Below are 24,949 nucleotides of genomic sequence, written 5' to 3'. Positions count from 1 at the left end.
ATTTTCAGACAATTGGCACATTATTACACAGGTCAAATGGATTCTGGACATCATAAACAGAGGCTACAGATTCCACTTTCATACCCTTCCAAAAATGAAAGGCATGCCAAACCTGCCACAAAATCAATGGGCAGAGGCACAAAAACAAATTTCCGCTCTCATGGATATGAAAGCAATTCAAAAGGTACCTACAAAAGAACAAGGTCAAGGTTTTTATTCAAGACTATTTCTGGTACCAAGGAAGGTCAAAGACTGGAGACCCATCTTAGACCTATCTATCCTGAACACGTACTTAGAGGTACCAAAATTCAAGATGCTCACATTACAGCAGCTTCTTCCCATGTTGGGCAAGGAGTCTTGGCTTGTAATGTTGGACCTCAAGGAGGCATACCTGCATACAAGATTGCAGAAAATACCTCAGATTTCTTGCAGGTACAACGCATTATCAATTCTCTGCATTGCCCTTTGGCTTATCTACTGCGCCCAGAGTTTTTACGAAATGCCTGGCATCAGTAATTGCATTTTGCAGACAACAAGGAATACAAATCTACCCATATCTGGATGACTGCCTGATCCAGGCGGACAGCAAGGACATTCTACTACAGCATTTGGTGTTTGTAATAAAAATGTTAAATTGCCTAGGGTACACAGTAAACAAAAAGAAATCAAAACTGATACCCTCACAACAGATAATATTCCTGGGTGCCAGCTTAAATGCAACGGCCCAGATGGTTTATCTCACGCCAGACAAGCAAAGGCAGCTGTCTCAATACTTCAGAAAAATGACAACTTTAACCCAGCTTACTGCAAGGAAAATCCTGCAGGCTTTGGGGTTCATGGCATCCTGCATTCTACTAATACCATTTGCAAAGCTGCATATGAGGAAACTACAATGGTACCTGAAAAACTTATGGTCTCAACACAAACACAGCCTGGAAACAATTATACCACTCATTCCATGCCTTCAAAAGGAATTTTTGTGGTGGGCTCAAGCATGCCAAAGAAACACGGGTCTCCCTTTCTGCATACCTCAAGCAAATCAAACCATCACAACAGATGCTTCAGACTACCTGGGAGCACACATGGCAGGTCAGTGCATTCAAGGAAGATGGTCTCAAAACACATGCACCTTCACATCAACCAAAAGGAGATGCTAGCAGTACAAAATGCTCTTACAGCCTTCAAGGACCTATTGCATCCAGGTCAACTATTAATAAGAACAGACAACACCACAGTTATGTGGTACATAAACAAACAGGGAGGCACACATTCCTACCCCCTGTGCAGACAGGCAATGACCCTGTGGAACACAGCATTGGCCTTACAAGTACAACTACAAGCGCAATTCCTGCCAGGAAAGGAAAACATTCTGGCAGACAAAGTAAGCAGAAATATGACAGATCCTCACGAGTGGGAGTTACACCCTCAAGTATTCTCAATGATAGCACGGAAATGGGGACAGCCAGTCATAGATATATTTGCCTCCCACAGCAATTACCAGCTGAAAAAATTCTGCACAAAGACCTATCATCCACAGGCCTGGAAAGTGGACACTATCTTTCAGTTGGACAACATTGACAACCTATGCCTTCCCACCTCTACCTCTACTGACAAAAGTTTTATTAAAAGTCAGAGCAGAGGCCACAAATGATTCTCATTGCTCCGGACTGGCCTCGTCAGCACTGGTACCTGCTCCTAGAGCCTATCTCATTCACCACCTTGGATCCTACCTCATTTCCCACTTCTGTTGTCTCAGCAAAATTACAAGATCCTCCACAGTCAGCTCAGGACACTAAATCTAGCTGCATGGAAAATACCTTAACTTATCAATCTACACTCCTCTCAAAGGAGGTCCAGAATGTCATCTTGGAGGCCAGGAGACCCAGTACCAGAAAAGCTTACTCAGGCAAATGGAAGCGAATTTGTGCATGGAACCAAGCAAAAGGCCTAAATCCTTGGATATTAAATATACCTCAGATTCTACAGTACCTAGCTGACATGTTAAACAGTGGCCTTTCCTTTTCATCCATCAAAATCCACGCCTCAGCTATTTCAGCACAATACAATACGGATCCTCCCTTATTCTCACATCCTTTACGAAGACAGTTCCTCGGAGGGGCAAAAAATATAAGGCCCCCACGAAATCCACCAGCTCCAGCTTGGGACCTTAACTTCATACTGGAAAATTGACATTACCTCCTTTCGAACCTGCCTCCTCAGCAGAACTGCAATACTTGTAATGGAAAACAGCTCTGCTTTTGGCTATTACCTCAGCACGCAGAGTTTCGGAGCTACAGGCCCTTATGGCTGTGCAACCTTTCCTCATTTTCCATCAGGACAGAGTCTCTTTACGTACCAACCCTACCTTCATGCCAAAGGTAGTATCCAGTGTGGCTTTGAATCAGGATATCCATTTACCTACCTTTTATCCAAACCCCCAGAATAAAGGGGAGAGACTACTTCACTCCTTGGACATTCACAGACAACTTTGATACTATTTGGACAGGACAAAGTCATTCAGAAAATCTGAACAACTTTTTGTGTCTTATGCTGCTGGTGTTCAAGGAAAGGCTATTTCCAAACAGACTATTTCAAAATGGATAGCCCACTGCATCCACTTTTGCTATTAATTTCATGGGAAAACAGTGCCAGGATACATCAGATCACACTCCACCAGGGCAACAGCTACCTCAGCAGCATATCTCAGGGGGGTCCCAACCAAGGACATATTGGAAGCAGCTACTTGGAGTTCAGTGCACACTTTTACCAATCACTACCACCTGCCACTATACTCTAAATCTAGAGCGGGCTTTTGCCACCGCAGTCATGCAGAGCATTCTAGCCCCTCCTAATTCAGCCTAATACCAGCCACCCTTCCATAGCTTTGGGATTCACCCAAGTGTAATGACTGCAGCAGTATGGCACGATGAACATAGTACAGTTTTGTACCTACCATAAATGTAGATGTTCGAGTGCACATACTGCTGCAGTCCAGGTTTCCCTCCCTCCATCCCCTCTCTGGACAGGGCTCATGACAAGCACCTCTAGCATACATCCAACTTGGGGTACTCCTATATGGTGTATTTGCTTACAACTACTGATTGGTTTTATCTACTTATGTAAGTTGCATAACATCATGTATTGCCTGCCTATTTGGGGGCACCTGACATCTGGGGCAAGAAAAACTGAAGAAAATGGCGTCTGCTGCCTCTTTTATACCCCTGCCGCTCTGACGTCAGGGAAGAAGCGACGACAACTGACGCCGGACCAAGACTTTGGAATTTGGCCGACCGAGGACCCGCCTGACGGCAGGATAACTCTAGTGTAATGACTGCAGCAGTATGTGCACTCGAACATCTACATTTATGGTAGGTACAAAACTGTACTTTTTCAGACCTACTCAGTTAAGCATTAAACCCTCGGCTAAGTCTAAGCCTCCTTTATAAACAAAGAAACAAATACAGCATTCTCCAGGACAGGCCTCCATGCCTAAGAAACAAATGCTCAAAATGGCAGAAGACCTAATCACTCTGATCAAGAGGTCCCATCCCCCTCCTGATAAAAGGCCCAGACAGGATGCAGACTATGACTCATCCGACCAGGTGTCCATTTCTTCAGATTCATCCTCAGACCTAGGATATTCTTTACCCCATTATGAGGATTCTGATGCTGAGGAATCAATTCCATCAGCCTCTCTGCCTGAGGACTACTCCTTTGGGGAAACTTTACATACCATGAGGGAGCATTTCCATTGGGAAGGCCAGGATTACTCAGAATCCAAGAAAAGGCTCTGAGACTTCCTTTTATTACCTCAACACAGACCCCTTGCTATTCCTCCAGTGTTAGATATAGTGGATGATGTGTATACTGAATCCAGCGTAAATCCGGATTCCTTACCTCCAGCCCCAGTTAAACCTGACAGATATTACAGAGTCCCTGACTCACACAAATTTCTGTATAAAAGCCCTGTTGCTGACACTGAAACTATTTCTCAGGGACCCAAAGGGATTAAGGCCTCATCAGCAAAAAATCCAGTTCCCTCTGACAGAGATTCCAGAGCATTAGACAGATGGGGAAAGAAAGTATATACGTCTGCAACTTTGCAATGAGAGCCTTAAATTGCCAGTTTCACATGCTAAAATATCAGCAATTTCTGATGTCTCAGTTGAAACAAAAAATGCTTCCAGATTCAAATCCTCCTAATTTTAAAGAAATGCAGGATTTATTGCATGCAGCTGAACAAGTGGGAAAACATACTTTGCAATGTGGTTTTGATTCTTTAGAGACCTCCTGTAGAGCAGCAGTTACAGGCTCTGTCATTAGAAGACATGCTTGGTTAAATCAACATATGTTACCAGATCCTGTTAAAGCAAAATTATTGGATGCACCTTTGCAGCGGGATGTATTATTTGGAGTTAAGGCAGAGGAGGTATTAAAGAAAATGGAGGATAAGGCAAAATCTATGCAAATGGTGAAGAATTTCTTACAGGTTCAGCCTCCTCAATTTAGCAGAAATTGGCTAACAATTGGTCCTTTCCCAGTTACAGCTAACAAAGAACTGGTCCTTTCCCAGTTACAGACAGACCTCAAAGGGGCAGATACAGACGTCCAAGAGGTAGAGGTCAACCTCAAGGTCCTTACAGGCCTCGACAATGGGGTGCACCAGGCCAGAAAGAAGGGGAAGACAGGCCTCAACCATATAAAAAGCAGCCTCAATGACTTCCCACTACAGCTGCCAAACGGCTCTCTCTTGGCAGCCCCCTTGGGAGGAAAACTGGCACTTTTCTATCACAATTGGCATTGGATCACCAAAGACAAATGGGTTCTCAATATTGTATCTCAAGGTTACAGGTTCCACTTTCACACTCTGCCAAGGTTAAAAGGAATGCCAAATCTGCCACCAAATCAATGGGCAGAGGCTCAAAAACAAATTACAGCACTCATGGACATGAGAGCTATTCAAAAGGTACCACCACAGGAGCAAGGACAAGGATTTTACTCAAGACTCTTTCTGGTTCCCAGAAAGGACAAAGCCTGGAGGCCCATTCTGGATCTTTCTTCTCTAAACACTTACCTGGATGTTCCGAAATTCAAAATGTTGACACTACACCAGCTTCTTCCCATGCTGGGCAAGAAAGCTTGGCTCGTGACCTTGGACCTCAAGGAGGCATACCTGCATGTCCCTATCAGACAAAACTGCAGAAAATACCTCAGATTTCTAGCAGGTTCAATGCACTATCAATTCTCTGCACTGCCCTTTGGCTTATCTACTGCGCCCAGGGTCTTCACAAAGTGCCTGGCACCAGTAATTGCATTTTGCAGACAGAAAGGAATTCAAATTTATCCATACCTGGATGACTGCCTGATTCAAGCAGAGAGCAAGGACATTCTTCTAAAGCATCTGGCATTCGTAAAAAAGTTAAGTTGCCTGGGGGTACACAGTAAACGAAAATAAATCGAAACTAGTGCCCTCACAAGAGACGATATTCCTGGGTGCCGGCTTGAACACAATGGCCCAGATGGCTTATCTCACGCCAGACAAGCAAGGACAACTGACTCAATACTTTCAATTGATGGCAGCAAAGACCCAACTCTCTGCAAGAAAAATTCTGCAGGCCTTGGGTTACATGGCATCTTGCATACTACTAATTCCATATACCAGACTGCATATGAGGAAACTACAATGGTACTTAAAGAGTGTATGGTCTCAACACTGTCAAAGTTTGGAAACAGTTATACCACTAATTCCTTGCCTTCAACAGGAGTTTCGATGGTGGGCTCAAGCTTGTCACTTCAACAAGGGACAGCCTTTTACTCAACCCACATCCAGGCAAACGCTGACAACAGATGCATCGGGTTACGCTTGGGGAGCACACATGGCAAGAAAATGTATTCAGGGCGAGTGGCCCGCAGAACAAAGGCATCTTCACATCAATCAAAAAGAGATGCTAACTGTACAAAATGCCCTTATAGCTTCCAAGGACCTGCTGCATCCAGGACAACTATTACTAAAGACAGACAACACCACAGTTATGTGGTACATAAGCAAGGGGGCACACACTCGTACCCCCTCTGCAGACAAGCCATGACCTTGTGGAACACAGCTCTAGACTATCAAGTTCATCTGCAAGCACAATTCCTGCCAGGAGAGAAAAACACACTGGCAGACTACTTAAGCAGAAACATCATGGATCCCCACGAATGGGAATTGAATCCACAGATATTCAGAATGATAACACAGAAATGGTGGAGCCCGGACATAGATCTGTTTGCATCCCCAATGAACTGCCAGCTACAGAAATTCTGCACAAGGAGTTACCATCCACAAGCATGGAAAGTGGATGCCCTCTCATTCAGCTGGAAAAACCTACAAGTATATGCTTTCCCACCTCTACCTCTCCTTCTAAAGGTACTCATAAAAACCAGGCAAGAAGAGCCAAAGATGATCCTGATTGCACCACACTGGCCACGCCAGCACTTGTACCCAATCTTAAAGAACTTAGCACAAGAACCACCATGGATTTTGCCTCAAATCCCACATCTGCTGACTCAGCACAACAATCAGGTACTTCACAGCCAGCTAAAGACCTTAAACCTAGCTGCATGGAAAATTACTTAGTCAAGCAAGCAATGCCTGTCTCCAAAGCTGTTATGGATGTCATTCTGGAGACCAGAAGGCCTAGTACCAGGAAAGCCTATTCGGATAAATGGAAGAGATTCTGTGTCTGGAACCAGGCTCACAGCCTTGATCCTCTTGTCCCAAACATTCCTCAGATACTACAATATTTAACTGAGATGCTGGACAAGGGCCTCTCCTTTTCATCCATCAAGATCCACGCCTCTGTCATCTCTGCTCATTACAACACGGATCCACCAATTTTCTCTAATCCTTTGCTAAAACAGTACCTCAGAGGGGCTAAAAACATAAGACCGCCCCGTAGAGCACCTACTCCAACTTGGGACCTCAACTTTGTTTTGGAAAAATTAACTTTACCTCCTTTTGAGCCATCTAACACAGCAGAATTAAAATATATCTCTTGGAAAACTGCTCTGCTCCTGGCAATAACATCAGCACGAAGAGTTTCAGAATTACAGGCACTAATGGCAGTGGAACCTTTCCTCATTTTCCACCAGGACAGGGTGTCTAAGAACTAACCCTACGTTTATGCCAAAGATGGTATCAAGTGTGCCTCTAAACCAAACTATTCACTTGCCAACTTTTTATCCAAAACCACAGAATAAAGGGGAGAGACTACTGCATTCTTTGGACATTCACAGGCAGTTATGCTTCTACTTGGACAAAACCAAAGCTTTCAGAAAATCTGAGCAATTATTGGTAGCATATGCTGCAGGAGCACAGGGAAAAGCCATTTCAAAACAGACTATTTCAAAATGGATAGGACATTGTATACGTTTCTGCTATACACACCATGGGAAACCTGTACCTAGCAGCATTAGATCTCACTCCACCAGGGCAACAGCCACTTCAACTGCCTACCTCAGAGGAGTACCTACGAAGAATATTTTGGAAGCAGCAACATGGAGTTCTGTGCATACCTTCACCAAGCATTACCATTTGCCTTTATATTCCAAATCCAGAACTGGCTTTGTCACTGCTGTGCTGCAGGGCCTTATAGCCACCCCTAATGCCTTGTAGAACCAGCCACCCTACCTCAGCTTTGGGATTCTACCCAAGTGTAATGACTGCAGCAGTGTAACACGATGAACATAGTACAGTTTTGTACCTACCATAAATGTAGATGTTCGAGTGTATACACTGCTGCAGTCCAGGTTACCCTCCCTCCTTCCCCTCTTACTTGCTGGTATGTACCTATGTCTTCTACCCTTTACTACCTATGGGGAGTATTTGCTGGTACCTGAAAGTTGTTGTTTGCTTTTCTTGTGTATGTTTTACTAGCAATTTGAATTGCCTACCTATTTGGGGGCACCTGACATCTGAGGCAAGAAAAACTGAAGAAAATGGCGTCAGCTGCATCTTATATACCCCTGTCGCACTGACGTCAGGGAGGAGGTGACAGCAACAGACGCCGGACCAAGACTTTGGAACTCAGGCCAACTGGGAAACCGCCTAACGGCAGGATAACCCAAGTGTAATGACTGCAGCAGTGTATACACTCTTAACATCTACATTTATGGTAGGTACAAAACTGTACTTCTGGTATGTACCTCTCAAGACATCTGCAACAACTGGAAAGGCCACAGAAATACCTCACTAAAACAATCACAGGCCTAAAGCAGATGCCCTACGCTGACCGCCTTAATAAACTCCAGCTATACTCTGTCGCATATCGTCTACTCGGAGACGATCTCTGCTTAACATACAAGACCATGTCAAACCCAGAGCTGTTGGACATGCTACACTTAAAGAAATCCCAATCCCTCAGAGCCACACGCTCCAGTGATCTAAACCTTGTCATCACAATAAACAAAACATGCTGGAGGGATAGGGTCCTGACCTAGAGACTCCCCAGACTCTGGAATAGATTGCCCATACATGTCAAGCAGAGTGCCTCTTTGGTCCTCTTCAAAAGGAACCTTGACGATTGGATGGGAGAAAGGAAATTCACCCCGGGGATCACGTCAGTCGACCTGCTAGACAAGGGGTCCAGGGAAGTAAATAGTGTGGGAAAAAATAGCCAAGGAATTGTTATGGCTAGGGCTTGTATAGGCCCGATAGCCTAGTACCAACCTATGAACCTAAGTGGATGTCTGCAAAGCCTCCGAGGACATGCTGATGACAGCATCCCTTGTGGTTCCAAAGTAGTACCTGCCTTAGAATCTGAGCTGAAATCTGGACGGGTCTCTGGGCCTTCATTGGTCTTGAGAGAGACATCTGGAAGAGGAGGGACAGTTGAAGCTTCAGGCATTACTTTCTTAGCCTTCTTCATAGCAGGCTCAGTAGAAGACCCTGACAGTATCCTCCATAATGTCGCATGATAACCTTTTCAGTCTCTGATTCTCAAGGTAAATATTAAGAGAGGAAATGTGGTTATGTAGGGTCTTAGAAAGGAAAGTTTTACAAATAGGGCAAGACTTATGGTCGTGGTTGGGCTGTAAGCAGAAGAGGGACTAGTCATGACTGTTTTTATGTGGACTTTGTCTTCCACACTGGCATTTGCCTGTTTTGGATGACATATAACTTCACAGCAAAAAAGCAGTACAAAACTTTTTCTTGTTCTAAACCGATGTCAGTAAAAGTCAATAATTGTATTTCATGTGGAAAGCAAATACCTCATAAAGATTTTCATTCATACTGCATTCCTTGCCTAGGCCCTGACCATGACGTACCTCGCTGCCAGTTTTGTGCCTTATTTAAACAATGAACTATTAATCGTCTGTATATTTACGCTTCTAAATTTTTTGGTACTCCATTCAGTTATCCAGATATGGCTTTGGTAAGCCATCAGACTACCGACATTCTGAAAAAACGCAAAGATAAAGACAGACCGCATAGTCCAAAGCTGACGGCGACGCTTCTCCTAAGCTAGTCGCCAGTTCGCCGGTACTCAGTGAGGTCCTTTCGCAGCCTCTGATACCCACTACTTCAGATTCGCAGGCCTCTACTGAGACCCATTCAGAGTCCGATATGCCGCGAGATGCTTCACCTGTGGAACTTGCGGATGTCTCTACCTTGGATGGGTCATGAGCTGCTGTTCAAGCACCGGCTTCTGAGGGTGTATTCAGGCCTACTGACTTGCATATTAAACCAACACCATCTTCTTCAAGGCCTAAAACTCTATCCATGCCCAGAAAACCGAAGCCCAGACCGCATGGTCAGGCCCCTATGCCTAAAAGAACAAATGATAAGAATGGCTGAAGACCTTATTACTTTAATCAGGGGAAGCCAACCTTCCCCCTCTAAGAGATCTAGGACTTATGATTCTTCTTATCAGGATTCTGAAATGTCTGTTTCCCATGATGAACAGGATTTACCCTTATCTACCTATGAGGATTCTAATGCAGAGGACTCTATTCCCTCTGCTTCCCCTCCAGAGGATTTCTCTTTTGGTGAAACCTTGCATACTCTTAGGGAGCATTGTCGCTGGGAAAGCCAGGATTACTCTGACTCTAAAAAGAAGCTTAGGGATTTCTTACTCCTGCCTTTAGCTATCCCCCCTGTACTGGATATTGTTGATGATGCCTTTACGGAGTCTAGTTTGGCCCCTGACCCTCTACCTCCTGCTCCCAGAAAACCTGATAGATATTACAGGGTTCCTGACTCTCACAAGTTCCTTTTTAAAAATCCTACTGCGGATCCTGAGACCATTTCACAGGGACCCAAGGGCATTAATGCTACTACTGCCAAAAATCCTACCCCCTCTGATAGAGATTCCAGGGCGCTTGATAGATGGAGTAAGAAGGTATACACTTCTGCAACCTTGGCCATTAGGACCTTAAACGCCAGTTTCATATGTTAAAGTATCAGCAGCATATTATTGGATTGCTTAAACAGAAGTTGATGTTGATTCCTGACTGTGCTGAAAAGAAAGATTTACAGGATTTAATGCATTCTGCTCTACTCTTTTCTCAGAGGTGTCCCTACCAGGGAAATCCTAGAAGCTGCTACCTGGAGTTCTGTACATACCTTCACTAAGCATTACCATTTGCCAATTTTCTGTAAATCCAGAGCTGGCTTTGCCACTGCAGTCTTGCAGGGCCTTATAGCTGGGCCTAATGCTATCTAATTTCCTCCTCCCATCCTTAGCTTTGGGAATCTACCCAAAGGTGATGACTGCAACAGTGAAACACAAAGAATATAGTACAGTTGTGTGCACTTACCATAAATGTAGATGTTCAAGTGTATTCACTGTTGCAGTCCTGGTTACCCTCCCTCCAACCCCCTGACTTCTATTGGCTATACCTCTATTCTAGCTTAATATGTTTAAAGCTTTTTGGTGTATTTGCTTTTTTGTTGGGAGGTGTAACCTTATATATATAATTGCTCCCCATTATGGGGGCACCTGACATCTGGGGCAAGAAAAACTGATGTAATGGCGTTGGCTGCATGCTTTATACCCCTGACTACCTGACGTCATGGAAGATGGGACAGCAACCAACGCAGGACCCAGGACTTTGTTAATCAGGCCAACTGAGGGCTACTGCATGCAGATAACCCAAATGTGATGACTGCAACAGTGAATACACTCAAATATCTACATTTATGGTAAGTGTACACAACTGTACTTTCTGAGGATGTTACATACAGACATCACTTTTATGGCCTACATATGACGTCCCAGATACCTTGCAGTGGAATAAGTCTTTTGTAAACTGGCTGAACGTCGTGACCAACTTTGACAGTGAATCCCTCATGTTAAGAATGCTGAAACATAGAAGAGAAGGACATATGTGTTTATGATAAGATTTTACACAACTATTCTGTCTCTCTTATCTGTGTGAATTGTTCAATGCTGGGTTGGCTTATTCTGCTGAGGACCACTTACCAGTATCGCTGCTTGTCTGCCTTCATGTCCTCCTTTAGCTTCTAGATTTGAGGCTAAACAGTTCCTAAAATGCATCCTTCATGTTAGGCCTCCCAGGCATGCTGTTCTTCCTTCCTGGGATCTTAATTTTGTTTTAGAAAAATTGACTCTGGCTCCTTTTGAACCTGCAACATTAGCTTCCCTGCAACATTGCTCTTGGAAGACTGTTCTTTTGTTAGCCCTTACTTCTGCCAGATGGGCATCTTGCGCTTCTAGCAATTATGGCTTGTCCTCCTTTTTTGCTGTTTCGTAAGGACAGGGTGTCCTTGTGTACTAATCCTTCTTTCATGCCCAAGGTGGTGAATGAGTTGACCCTTTAATCAGTCCTTATTTATTTGCCTACTTTTTTCCCTTCCTCACAATTTGCCAGTGAGAAGGTGTTGCACATATTGGATGTGCATAGATAACTCGGATTTTATTTGGATAAGACTATTAGGAAATCTGATAATCTCTGTTTTCTTTCATCCCAGGTCCTTGAGGTTATCTGTATCCAAGCAGACTCTTCTTCTTGGATCTCAAAAGCTGTTTATTTTTGTTATTCCTTTCATGGTAAGCACCTTCTTTATTCTGTTAAGGCTCTTTCTTCTAGGGCTGTGGCTTCTCCTGGTGCTTTTTTTCAAGGGTTTGGATACGAACTGTATTTTTGAGGCAGCTACTTGGACTTCTGTGCATACATTTACCAAGCACTACAGGTTGGATGGAATGTCCATAGCTTGAGCTGGTTTTGATAGGGCCATCCTTCATGGCTTCCTAGAGGGCTCTGCTGCTCTTCCTCTTTCCAAGTCTCTCCCCCTTGCATGTACAGCTTCCGATACAAATTTTTCTTCACTGCAGATAGGAGCCAACATCATCTGCCAATTCTTTTCATTTGCTGCCCAGGCAGAGCAGTGCTGTCATGTGCTCTATAAAGCATATTTGCTATAATCCCAGGTAAGAGAACATAAGTAATCAGGTGTCAACTATTCAAAACTGATCATGGATTCTTTCATATCAGCACCAGAAGTCTGTTGAAATCTCTTCACATATTTTTAAAACATTTAGAGGTGAGCTCAAACATTTCCTATTCAAAGCAGCAGTTTACAAATGCTTTTCACCAGTGAGAATAACCAGAAATGAAGTGCACTATCATCCATTCTTTCAAAACTTAAGCCAGCTTTCGCTAGTTTACCAGAACCTTTTCTTAAAATGTCAGCCTAAAAAGTGCTTTTTTTCCCCAGTCTGTATATACTGTGTACATACAATCAAGGCCATTTCACTCCTGGGAGGACATCACCTCTAAGCATGTCCTGTTCTACTACCAAAATTCTTTTCTCCACAGTACTAATGCTGTAAAATCATTCTCTCTTATCTCAACAATTCTTCTAAGTATTTCTCTTTCCTCTCCCCCATTCTTCATGCTGTACAAGCTCAATGTCATTTACTTTTCAGCATGTATGCAATTATAACACAGTTTTAATGTTATCATTGAAATGTGTTTTCTATTTGTAACTGCTGTCTGTTTTTGCTTTATGATACTTTTGTTTTGAGTCTCGTCCAGGGCTGAACTCAGAAAATGGTCCTAGAGATCAGTGTTCTACCTCAGTTAACAAATTTAAATAAGTGATCCAGGTGCTTGTACTTTTGTAATGCTGTTTCCCTGGGCATATTGATAGATGTCCTTCAAGGATGCATCTGCAGTCATCACATATGGGTTGTCCTGCCTCAGGCAGCCCTTCGGTCGGCCGGATTCCAAAGTCTGAGTCCGGCGTCGGCCGATGTTGCCCCTTCCCCGACGTCAGAGCGCCTGGGGTATAAAAGCGTCAGCCGACGCCATCTTCCTCAGTCTTTCTTGCCGCGTGGTGCCGGAAGCAGAAGCAGTTCGCAAGTGCCGGTCGGCCAGCTCTTGTAATTCAGCTAAACCGAAGACTTCAAAAGCTAAGTACCCCGTTGGGAACTCTTTCTTGCCTCAGCCGATGTCAGATAAAATTAATAATTGCTTAACTTGTGGGAAACAAATACCTCATAAGGATTTCCACGCTTACTGCCTACCTTGCCTAGGCCCAGACCACGACGTCTCGGCCTGTTCCGCCTGTGCTTCCTTCAACCGACGCACTCTAAGACATCGGTCGGAGTTTACAGAGGAATTTTTTGGGGCTAGTTTTGCTTACAAAATGCCGTCGGAGACTCCGACTTCACATTTAATACAGAAACGGAAGGACAAGGACTGACACACGCGGTCCGCGGTTTTGGCTGAAACCACGGCCAGGCCTACCGCAAGTGTCTCTGTCTCGGCTGAAACAGAGTCCTTGGTACTACCGTCCTCCGAAACCGTGCAACCGACAACCTCGGCCCCGAAGGCCACTACTGTATCGGTTGTTGAATCTCCATTGGAATTTGGTGTCCAGGAACCTTCCGACATCATTCCCTTAGACAAAACTACACCAGCACGTGGTGCAGCCAGGTCTCCTGCATCCATGTCTATTAAGGCATTCTCTAGGGCTAAGCTGCTAAACACTCAAAATCTATGCCTCCCAGGGTTATCCCTCAGGGACCCACTACAGGTTCTCAGATCCTTAGTCTAGCAGAGGACCTTATTTCATTAATTAGGGGCTGTCAGCCTCATCCAGACAGGGGCTCTCAACCTCCTACAGAAAAAAGGCCCAGGGTTGAGCCCTCTGATCCCCTCTCCTCAGATGAAGCCTCTGATGGCTCTGCTTTCTCGGACTACCAGGAGGAGGCTTTTCCGGCCTACGAGGATTCAGATGCAGAGGAATCTATCCCTTCGGCCTCCCCTCCTGAAGAACTGTCTTTTGGGGAAACTCTGCACACTATGAGGGAGCATTTCCAATGGCAGGGCCAGGAATTCTCTGATTCCAGGAAGAGATTACGGACCTTCTTGCATTTGCCTCAGCATAGACCTTTGGCTATTCCCCCTGTTTTGAATGTCATTGATGATGTGTACTCTGAATCTAGCACAACCCCTGACACTCTCCCTCCGGCCCCTGCCAAACCCGATAGGTACTATAGGGTCCCGGAATCACATCTTTTCCTTTACAAGGCCCACTCTGCTGATCCAGAAACTATCTCCCAGGGCCCTAAAGGGGTTACAGCTGTCACTACAAAAAATCCACTCCCCTCTGAAAGGGAGTCCAGGGCTTTAGAGCGATGGGGTAAAAAAGTGTATACTTCTGTTACCCTTTCTATGAGGGCTTTAAACTGTCAATTTCATATGATACAGTACCAAGAATATTTGTTAGATGAATTGCATAAAAAGCTGTCTTCACCTGAACCCCTAGATCGCAAATCACTTTAGGATCTGGTACATAACTCTCAACAGGTTAGCAACCATTTCTTGCAGTGTGGTTATGATGCATTGGAAGCTTCATGTAGGTCAGCTATGACAGGTGCAGTCATACGTAGGCATGCTTGGCTGAAGGAACAATCTCTGCCAGACCATGGTAAAGCAAAGCTTCTGGATGCTCCACTGGAAAAGCAAAAGTTATTTGGCTCCACTGCTCAGGAGGTCTTAAAGAAATTTGAAGAAAAGGCAAAATCTGTACAAACAGTCAAAGATTTTATGCAAGTCCAACCACCAAGATTCAGCAGAAATTGGCCTTCCAAGAACTGGTCCTTTCCAGACACAGACAGATTTCAGAGAGGCAAGAACAGGCGTGCCAGAGGTAGAGGGCAAGCTAGAGGCTCCTACAGAGGACGTCAATGGCAGCATCCCAACCAGAGAGGTAGTGCAGGGCCTACAACTGCTGCACAAGGACAGACTCAATGACTTTACTTTGACACCGCCAACCAGGGCTCAATTAGAAGCACCTTTGGGCGGAAAGCTTTCCTTATTTTCAGAAAATTGGCACATTATTACAAGGGACAAATGGACACTACAAATAATAGACAAAGGATACAGGTTCCATTTCCACACATTACCGAAAAGAAAAGGCATGCCAGACCTGCCACCAAATCAAAGCGCAGAGGCTTTGAAACAAATCTCCAACTTAATGAAAATGAAAGCAATAGAAAAAGTTCCTCTCGCAGAACAAGGCCAAGGATTTTATTCCAGACTCTTCCTTGTTCCAAGAAAAGAAAAGCAATGAAGGCCTATTCTCGACTTGTCCGCACTAAATAATTATCTCATTGTGCCAAAATTCAAAATGCTGACTCTACAGCAACTCCTTCCCATGCTGGGCAAGGGGTCTTGGCTGGTAACTCTGGACCTCAAGGAGGCATACCTGCATGTCCCTATCAGACAAAGCTGCAGAAGACACCTCAGATTTCTTGCAGGTTCAGAGCATTATCATTTCTCAGAATTGCCCTTTGGCTTATCTACTGCGCCCAGAGTATTCACGAAATGCCTGGCATCAGTAATTGCACACTGCAGACTTCAGGGGATGCAAATATACCTGTATCTGGACGACTGCCTTATACAAGCGGACAGCCAACAAATTTTGGTAAAACACTTGAATTATGCCATCTATCTTCTTCAGGCCTTGGGATATACAGTCAACATTCACAAGTCAAGACTTGTACCATCCCAAAGAATAACTTTTCTGGGTGCGGATCTAGACACAACCACCCAAATGGCTTTCCTCACAGAAGAAAAACAAAACCAACTACCGGATTACTTCAAAAACCTGTCAAGACAAACTCAGCTGACTGCAAGGAAAATCCTGCAGGCCCTGGGTTACATGGCTTCTTGCATTCCTCTGATTCCTCAAGCAAGGCTACATATGAGGAAACTCCAATGGTACCTAAGGAGTGTATGGACTCAGCACAGTCACAGCTTGGAAACTTTGATACCACTCATTCCATGCCTTCAAAGGGAATTTCTGTGGTGGGCTCAAGCAAGCCAGTCAAACAGGGGTTTGCCCTTCAGCAAACCAATAGCCAGCCAAACCATTACAACAGACGCTTCAGACCACGGATGGGGAGCCCACATGGAGGGAAGATGCATTCAAGGACTATGGTCACAAAAAGAGCTACGCATGCACATAAACCAAAAGGAAATGCTGACAGTGATACATGCAATTGAGGCCTTCAAGTTATTTCTACATCAAGGCCACCTGCTAATAAGAACAGACAACACTACAGTTATGTGGTACATAAACAAGCAAGGAGGCACCCATTCCTACCCTCTTTGCAGACTGGCAATGAATCTATGGGAACTTTCCCTGACTCTCAATATACAGCTGCAATCCCAGTTTGTACCAGGAAAGGACAATATACTGGCGGACAGCTTAAGCAGGAACATCATGGATGCACACGAATGGATGCTGCACCCAGACATCTTCCATCAGATAACACAATCATGGGGGAGACCGGACATAGACCTCTTTGCCTCCCCACACAATCATCAGCTGGACAGTGGACGCTCTCTTTCAGCTGGAGAGCTCTAACAGTGTATGCATTCCCACCTCTTCCATTATTGACCAAGGTCTTACTGAAGATCAGGGCAGAGCAGCCAAGAGTGATTCTGATAGCTCCGGACTGGCCAAGACAGCACTGGTACCCATTGCTAAAGAGCATGTCACGGACAAAACCATGGCTCCTGCCACAATGGCCGCTTCTCCTGACACAGCACAATTACAAAACTCTGCATTCCAACCTGAAAACATTACAGCTAGCTGCCTGGAAAATACCTTGACTCATCACCAGGATAAGCTATCCAAGAGAGTGAAGGATATCATCATGGAAGCTCGCAGGCCTTCCACAAGAAAGGCATACTCAGCAAAATGGAAAAGATTTCACACCTGGAGCACCTCAAAGGGCCTAGATGCAACAGTTATGAACATGGTGCATATCCTGGAATATTTAGCAGAAATGCTCCACAATGGCCTGTCTTACTCTTCCATTAAAATTCATGCTTCAGCAATTTCAGCAGAGTACAATACTGATCCACATGTCTTCTCTCATCCTCTCCTAAGACAGTTTCTATGAGGAATTAAAAACATCAATCCTCCAAGGAAACCACCACTGCCTACTTGGGACCTTAACTTCGTGTTGGAAAAACTAACTCTGCCTCCCTTTGAACCAGCAGCATCTGCAGAACTACAGTTCCTCTCTTGGAAGACTGCCTTCCTTCTGGCCATAACCTCAGCAAGAAGAGTATCTGAGTTACAGGCCTTCATGGCAGTACATCCATTTCTTATTTTTCATCAAGACATAGTCTCATTGAGAACCAATCCTTCATTTATGCCAAAGGTGGTATCTAGGGTCTCATTAAACCAAGCTATTCACCTGCCTACTTTCTTTCCAAATCCACAAAACAAAGGGGAAAAGCTTCTGCACACCCTGGACATACACAGACAGTTGCGCTACTACTTGGTCAGAACTAAAAATTACAGAAAAACTGACCAGTTGTTTGTAGCATATGCTGCTGGTGCACAAGGAAAAGCAATTTCAAAACAGACAATTTCAAAATGGATAGGGAATTGCATTCGTTTCTGTTACTCCTTTCATGGGAAAACTGTGCCAGCTAACATTAGACCTCATTCGACCAGAGCCACAGCCACCTCCACAGCCTTCTTAAGAGGGGTGGCTACCAAGGACATTTTAGAAGCTGCTACATTGAGCTCCGTGCATACATTTTCCAAGCATTACAACTTACCTTTATATTCCAGATCCAGAGCAGGCTTTGCTACGGCAGTCCTGCAGGGCATTTTAGCTACACCATCCTTTACATAGATCCTCCACCCCAGATTGGCTATGGTATTCTACCCATATGTGATGACTGCAGATGCATCCTTGAAGGACATAGTACAGTTTTGTACCTACCATAAATGTAGATGTCCGATAGGTATGCATCTGCAGTCAGGTTTACCCTCCCTCCTTCCCCTCTGTGGTATTTCCTGGGTACATTCCCCTCTCATAGCTAGCTGGGGTTATCTATTATGGTGTATTTGTTTTTATATATGTATATATTTTTGTGCATGTTTGGAATTTATTGCATTTCTCCAAATTTAGGCTTCCTTAGAGGGCACCTGGCATCTGGGGCAAGAAAAACTGAGGAAGATGGCGTCGGCTGACGCTTTTATACCCCAGGCGCTCTGACGGGGAAGGGGCGACATCAGCCGACGCCGGACCCAGACTTTGGAATCCGGCCGACCAAAGGGCTGCCTGAGGCAGGACAACCCGTATGTGATGACTGCAGATGCATACCTATCGGACATCTGCATTTATGGTAGGTACAAAACTGTACTTTTTCTAGTATGAGTGCAGAAGAACTCTTCCGCTAAGGTTGGTGCATTTTTTTATTGGCAAAGCTGTGGGATCTGCACGGTTTGCCATCCAGAGTAAGGTTGGTTTTCAAGATTCTTAATGCTCATCTTCCAACAATTATTCCATTATTATGCATCTTAGGTCACTAGCTGAAAGCTTGCTATCTGTTCCTGAAGGTATTCCTCCAGATGTGTAAGGATTTCATTTGCCTGCTTGGCTTATATCATTTGAATTGTTACCTTTCCTGATTATAGCATGTGATTTTAAAGTCTCCTTTAGAAGGTCCCTCAAGTACCTAGTTTCCTAGTTTTCTAGCAGGGTCTATTTAAACCCATGCAGGGACTTTTTATATTTAGTAATTTATTTTAATTATTTACTGTAAAAATACCTTGAAGCTAATTATCCACCTATATGCTGCTTTGAGTTATCTGTAAGATGTTTATTGGCTGGCTTAGTAGCTATAACGTTCATCTCTTGGTTGTTGCAGTTTGTTAGTCACCCTTGCTGACTGCAAGCTGTCCAACTTATAGGCTTTGGCTTTTGCCTGTGGGGAAACCTGACTGCTTCTTGATAGATGTTGTGTCTCCCTTAAGATAACCCACTTTCTTTTTGAAGATATCAGAATAATCCTTAAACCATTTTTTCATCTCCTTGTCTTCCTTCTGTGAATCGAATCTAGTGAGGGTCTTTGAGCTCTGAAATATGCTGTGCCTACTTGGGTACTACCTGAAAGAAGGTGCATGAGCTTATGAGGTAACAGCTGAAGTTCTCCCTTGCTATCCGTAGTAGGAATGGCATTTTGAAAAAAAAAAAAAAAAACCCTTTGCATGTATTTTGCTACCTGCTTTTTGTTTTATCGTCTGATAAAGAACCACCTTTTGGAAAATGTTGCTGCCACATACTGCTTCACCAAGTGGTTTAGCAGCTTTAATTGTTTACTTCAGAAATGTCACTGTTACTGTGGACAGTTGGTTATTGGTTCAGAATTTCACTAAACATTATTTTCTGAGAATCTGAATACATCTTGGTGCTTAAAACCCTGGCGTTTTTGAGACATTTCCTTTATGCTTTGTTCTGATTTAAGCTTCCCAGGTGGTTTACTTTTTCATTTTTTGGAATTTGTCCAACATTACCCACTGCAGAAGCTTCAGGAGTCAGATATAACACGTAATTGATCAACATATTTGCTGTGCTTAAAGCCTTCTGCAATGGGTAATTTGCTGCTATCTGACTTTGTCTGATGGCCCTTCCCTTTGCTGTTTTTCTTTTATAGATTTAACTAGCATATATTCTATTACATTTTTGTGTTATGGTTGCGTTGTTGTTTTTTTTTTCTTTGTTACAGTTCATACTTGATTGGATGGTGGTTGAACTGCAAGGTACAAGAGCTATTTGCATTATCTTAGACTAGTGTGCGAGTCTGTAAGGTACGTTGTCAGGAGGCGTGTGAACCTCAGAGTGAAGCTAAGAGATATATTTTGCTGATTAGATTTTTTTTCTTCAGTTTTTTTTTTTTTTAATCTGCCACCCATTTTACAGTAAGCTGCCTGTCACACCACCAGGTATGATGCCACATATCTGTTCTGTGCTTCATGGTCGGAATGCCTGTGACCTAGGTCATAGTTGGATGTGATCATTTTTGAATCAGCTCACCACCTTCCTGATTAACAAGTGGATGTATAACCTTATTGAGAAGATAGATTTTGTTAAACCAAGATTACATGGGTATATAGTCCATATATGTATAATACATATTTGTGCAGTACAGATGTTTGGCCATGGCATCTTCATACCTGTCCAAGATGTTAGGTTACCTCAGTTAGCCCTGTTTTAAGTGCCATACAGTTGCATCTCTCTCCCATCAGTCAGTGAGATAGGGAAGGGTCTCACGAATGTTAATCCCTTCCTCACACACACCCCTGTTCATTTGGGTACTTGTTTACTTTGTCACATATGCTGCTGCATTGCGTATTGCAGTGGCTCTGTTCTGTTGAAATGTTAGCTCTGGAGCATTGTTGATATCAGCAAAACTTGTCCAGTTTGATTTATTTTTTCTGACTTTTTTTTATACATGACACATCTGGAATAATATTGACTGAAAACTGATTATATGACAGTTGGGTAGTATCAGAAGACAGTTGCTTGTTTTCTTTTTTTTGGGGTGGGGAATGTTAAGTGAGTAAAGCTGTGTAAAACCGAGTTAGATGACAACTTACAGTCTGAATAGCACAGCTGAGCCAAGGCAGTGTATTGCACCAGTGCTTAGAATCGCTATCTTACAGAGCTTGTTTATCCAGTTTATTTTTCAGCTGGGGTGCTTTGTAGAAATTGCACATCTCCCTGTATCTGTTGGAGTTTTTGCTGTTTGCTGCAGTTTCCTCGGTACTTTCAAAGATTTACTGTGTAATACTCTGGTGTGAGCTGCGGTGGTGCAGCGGTAGCATTGTTGCCTCACAGCAAGAGGTTTTCCTGTTCGATTCTCGGCTGGAGCACCTTCTGTGTGGAGTCTGCATGTCCTCCCCGTGGTTTAGTGGCGTTTGAAAGACATGTGTAGAATGGGCGTGCCTTCGTTGAAGGTTGGGCATCGAGCTGGCACCTGTAAAAAAATCTAATGCCAATCATTAGCAGACCGGAGTTCCGCTATGGCGACCCCTAACCGGGAAAAGCTGAAAGAAGAACAAACTCTGGTGTGCATTAAAAATGGAACTACTTACCCAGTGATGTGCTGGTTACCCTATGATGTATTGGAATACAGTCTTAGATTTGAGTTTCCCTGCCTTATTTTTACTGAGTGCCAGGTTAGGCTTGGACTTCCTTGCAACTCTGAATTGGATTAAGTAGGTAATTTGAAAATAAACGTCAAAGTTACCGATATAGAATTTCACAATGTCAGATATTGACTGAGGAACTAGCTTTGTACTTTGACCTTCTGTTTTAGGCATCAGTTAAGGTTAAATTTTGTGAACAAGTAATACCACCTCCTTTCCTCATACTTGGTTTAGTAGTAGTCATTTCTCAGGTTCATTAACTCCCTTTGTCGTTGATGCTGACGTGAGTTTTTAGTAGTCAAGTTTATGTGGGGGCTTCTTGTCACTGAAGGAACTTAGCTGTTTAGATCTGCTTTTTGAGTGCCCATCTGGGCTACATGTCTGTTAGTAACAGCCTTCTTTGAATGGCTTGGCACCAAAAAATTGCTTGACATAGATTTTACGAGAAAGAGTTACTCAGACGTGCCTGCTTTTAAAACTGCTGCAATTTATTTATCTGCTTTAAAATGGATTATTTTAAAATGTGCCTGATGTACAAAAATGAGTCTCTGGTGTCTGCTTATTTAAGACCACCCTGTGATGTGTTTCTATACCAAATATGCCTTGGATGCCTGTTGTTGAAAGTTTGTGTCATATAAGTATAGCCTGTTCTGTCTGGAAGGATAAGGTGGTGGTCATGCAATAGAAGTGATTATTGTATGGGTATGTCTGAAATGTTACTGGCTCACAACAGTAGCATGCACCTATTTTAGAAAGTATCTCAATACTTGAGTAATATATCCTGTCCTGTCTAAAAACATTTTCTTGTTTTTACCTTAGTGTCCACATAGCAGCTGTTTGGGAATGGCCCCTCTTCTTCCAGACTGTCAGTCCTGCTTAGTGTTCAGCAATAGTAATGCCTCCGTCCCACAGGCTTCAGGTATCTTTGGCTGGTGTGTCCAGAACGAGTCGTGTATGTTGGTGTCAGGTAAGATGCATACTGATGTTCATCACTGAATTTTGGGGAATATTGCACCTGCTAGTAAATAACCAGACAATACCGCATCAGCAGCTTCTTTTTATTTGGTGTTAGGCATTCTCTATGTTAAGAACTTTGTATAGTCCATTAATGTTAACTAACTTGCCTTTGTTTTATTTAAATAACACACTTGAGCTGCAATAAATATGATTTTGCAACAGTCATATATATGATAGCTGACAAGTGAATTGAAATGTCAGTGAGTGAATTATAGCCGTTGTCTTGCTGATATGTAATGATTGTTTTCTGTGTATTTTTGCCCCCATGCCTGCCAACTATCAAACCATCCCCCAAATAGAGTAGAGCCTTTTTGTTCCCTTATAGTGGGTATTCTGAACCTGGAGACAAGAGTTATCCAAAGAGAATATCATTTGGACAGCGATGAAGATGGCTTGTGCTGTTGCCAACGTCCCGTCAATGAATACATGTGTTATGGACCCTCATCCTTCCCTTCAGTAGGAGGAAATACGATGCACATCAGACATGGGAGCACCCACAATGAGGGCTAGCACAAATCTTGACTTGTGGTTGAATGCCCACCCCAGGACCACTCTTTGTCTTCCTACCCCTAATCCATGGGGTTATGGCACTAGGTGGCTCCAGTCCATCACCCCCCCCCACACACACACACACACACACACACACACACACACACACGCATACACCTGGAGGGCCTCTCCTCCCCATACCATCTCTAGCAGGTATCTGAGCTGATGATCAAGCCAATGTCACCTTAAGCATAGTCAGGACTTTATCCCTATATCCAAATGAGATGGCTCTGTCCAAATGTAAAAATTATTTGACCTCTACCTTTTCTCCACTGTAAAGAGTGCGATGCATCACTGATGGGCTGCTCTACTATCGGTTTAATGCAAATCTTTGACACAGTGGGATAGAACCTTGACAGCAGTGTTAGTTTCCTCTATGCTGTGGAGGATGGCAAAGGGTGGTGGTGGTGGAAATGACCAGACATTACTGGTTAACCTATGTTGAGAAGGAGGGGAGAGTAAGGTATCTTTGCTAAATAGAGTGTGGCCTGTAGGAGGCCAACAGATGAGGTCCAAGCATAGCAAAGCGAGCATGGGCATCTTTGACATGGTACAAGCACCATGGGTATATGTATGGTGTCCTGAGATAGTCATCATTTTGTACCCTGCATGTACCTGTCCAGACTCTTGTGTGTTGTGAATGAAGTCCCCAGCAGTCTGGTTTGAATGCCAGTTTAGACCCAGTTGTCATCTTTGCTACGTTAAAGTCCTAGTGTAGAATGGCATTTGGACAGGATGGTTAGGTGACCAGACTGCTTGGGGCAAAAAAAAAAACAAAAACGTACTGGTAGTAAGGTTCAGTGTGATTTATAGGTAAGTGACAGAGAACATGCACATGGGTACTTTTTTAATGTTTTAAGTGGCAGATATCTTAGAATTTAAGTATGTGTAGTATTAGCTGTACTTTAGCTGCTCTTGATATAAAAAAAAAGTTTTGTATTAAGTGATTTGAGCTGTTTTACATTTTTATTTTTTCTAAGTAAATATTCAAAACACGTGCTTTAAAGGCTTTTGTTGAAACATTATTCATTGTTCTGAAACTTACCTTTAGCACTACTATGACTTGTTGAAGAGATGTCACTGAAGTGCTCTGAGTATACTAACTGGAAAACTAGCTTTTAGACTTCTAGTGCAGTACTAGAGGCATGCTTTTTCATTTTGCTCAGAAAAAAAATATAAAATATTCCTTAGAGAAAAAGTTTCAAACATTCTCATTTAAATTAGAATTATCTTTAACCATTACTGAATATATTTAAGAGATTAAGTTATCAAATTCTTGATGTTTGTAGATAATTTCAAATAAAATTTGTATCCATTCTGGAATCTCAACATAGCTTGAGTTGGGTAAACGTCTGGCTTGAATTGATGTTAAAATTGTTATTATTGATATCAAACTCTAGACAAATAGAGCCAATTGATTTAACTGCAATTCCTTCAAGGCATGGGCAATAATAATAAAAATGTTGATTTTTCCAAGAGTTAAGTATATGAATTGGTAACTTACTAACATAATTTTTTTGTTGCAGAAAAAGGGATAAGAGCTTCAAACCAAAATTTATAATTCTAATTGGTCAATATTATTTTCTTAAATGTTTTTAATATTAAATTTATATAAATAGAATTAGATGGGGAATTTATATGGACTTGAATATGCTTACAAATATGGAACCAGAAGGGATTTTATGATTTAAAATGTATCGAGTCTAAAGATTTCAGTTTTTAACATTGAGCAAGTGAGAATGGAATATTTCCAGTTGGATACATAATTTATATCTAACCAATTGAAAATCATCTTTATGACTGCTGATTTTGCATAAATTTCTGTATTTGGAAAATTTACTCCACAGTAATTCCAATGTCTTAAGTGATGATTTATACATAATCTGGATTTATTTGGATAGCAAAGGA

General features: G+C 43.0%; 1 protein-coding gene across 1 annotated transcript in view; it reads left to right on the top strand.

The window, feature by feature from the left end:
• The window catches only part of MEGF8 (multiple EGF like domains 8), a 1,779,602-nt gene that overhangs the window by 225,499 nt on the left and 1,529,154 nt on the right, over window positions 1-24,949 (top strand). The window contains exon 10 of the mRNA XM_044079419.1: window positions 22,295-22,442. Coding sequence (XP_043935354.1) covers window positions 22,295-22,442 — 148 coding nt within the window. The remainder of the gene's footprint in view (window positions 1-22,294; window positions 22,443-24,949) is intronic.

Source organism: Protopterus annectens, chromosome 8.part0, assembly GCF_019279795.1.
Source record: "Protopterus annectens isolate FY-2018-M chromosome 8.part0, PAN1.0, whole genome shotgun sequence".
Classification (NCBI taxonomy): Eukaryota; Metazoa; Chordata; order Ceratodontiformes; family Protopteridae; genus Protopterus; species Protopterus annectens.
This window is presented reverse-complemented; position numbering and strand designations above follow the sequence as displayed.